The following is a 314-nucleotide window of genomic DNA, read 5'->3' as shown; positions in this document are numbered from 1 at the left end:
GTAAATAGTAAATACAAAATATAATATGTGTAGTACATTTATGAATATAGTTTTCACATTGGAAACAAACATTCTGCGACAAACACTGACAATAATGACATATCTCAAAAAGAAAATCAAAATTGTCTTCTATGAAAAAATCACAAAATGAAGATACACAAAAAAATTGCACGGTAAGTACTCAAGTACTTGGGTGTTTTACGGTGTCATTCCGTATACACGCGGCCGTCACTGCTGAAAATGCACTCTGAAGTTTTAGAGTGCAAAATGTCTGAGTGCAGTTACACACACAAATTTCGCGGATCCGAGAGTGC

At 34.7% G+C, this 314-nt stretch overlaps 1 protein-coding gene across 1 annotated transcript in view; it reads right to left on the bottom strand.

Annotated features, from left to right (window-relative positions):
* Positions 1-116: 116 nt before the first annotated feature.
* Positions 117-314, bottom strand: part of LOC127750269 (nucleolar and coiled-body phosphoprotein 1-like) — a 102,011-nt gene continuing 101,813 nt past the window's right edge. The window contains exon 7 of the mRNA XM_052271437.1: positions 117-129. Within this exon, the coding sequence (XP_052127397.1) occupies positions 117-129 (13 nt within the window). The remainder of the gene's footprint in view (positions 130-314) is intronic.

The sequence above is a fragment of the Frankliniella occidentalis genome, unplaced genomic scaffold (assembly GCF_000697945.3).
Source record: "Frankliniella occidentalis isolate FOCC.00 unplaced genomic scaffold, Focc_3.1 Scaffold162, whole genome shotgun sequence".
In the NCBI taxonomy this organism is placed as follows: Eukaryota; Metazoa; Arthropoda; class Insecta; order Thysanoptera; family Thripidae; genus Frankliniella; species Frankliniella occidentalis.
Note: the sequence above shows the minus strand (reverse complement) of the source record. Positions and strands in the feature narration are given on the sequence as shown.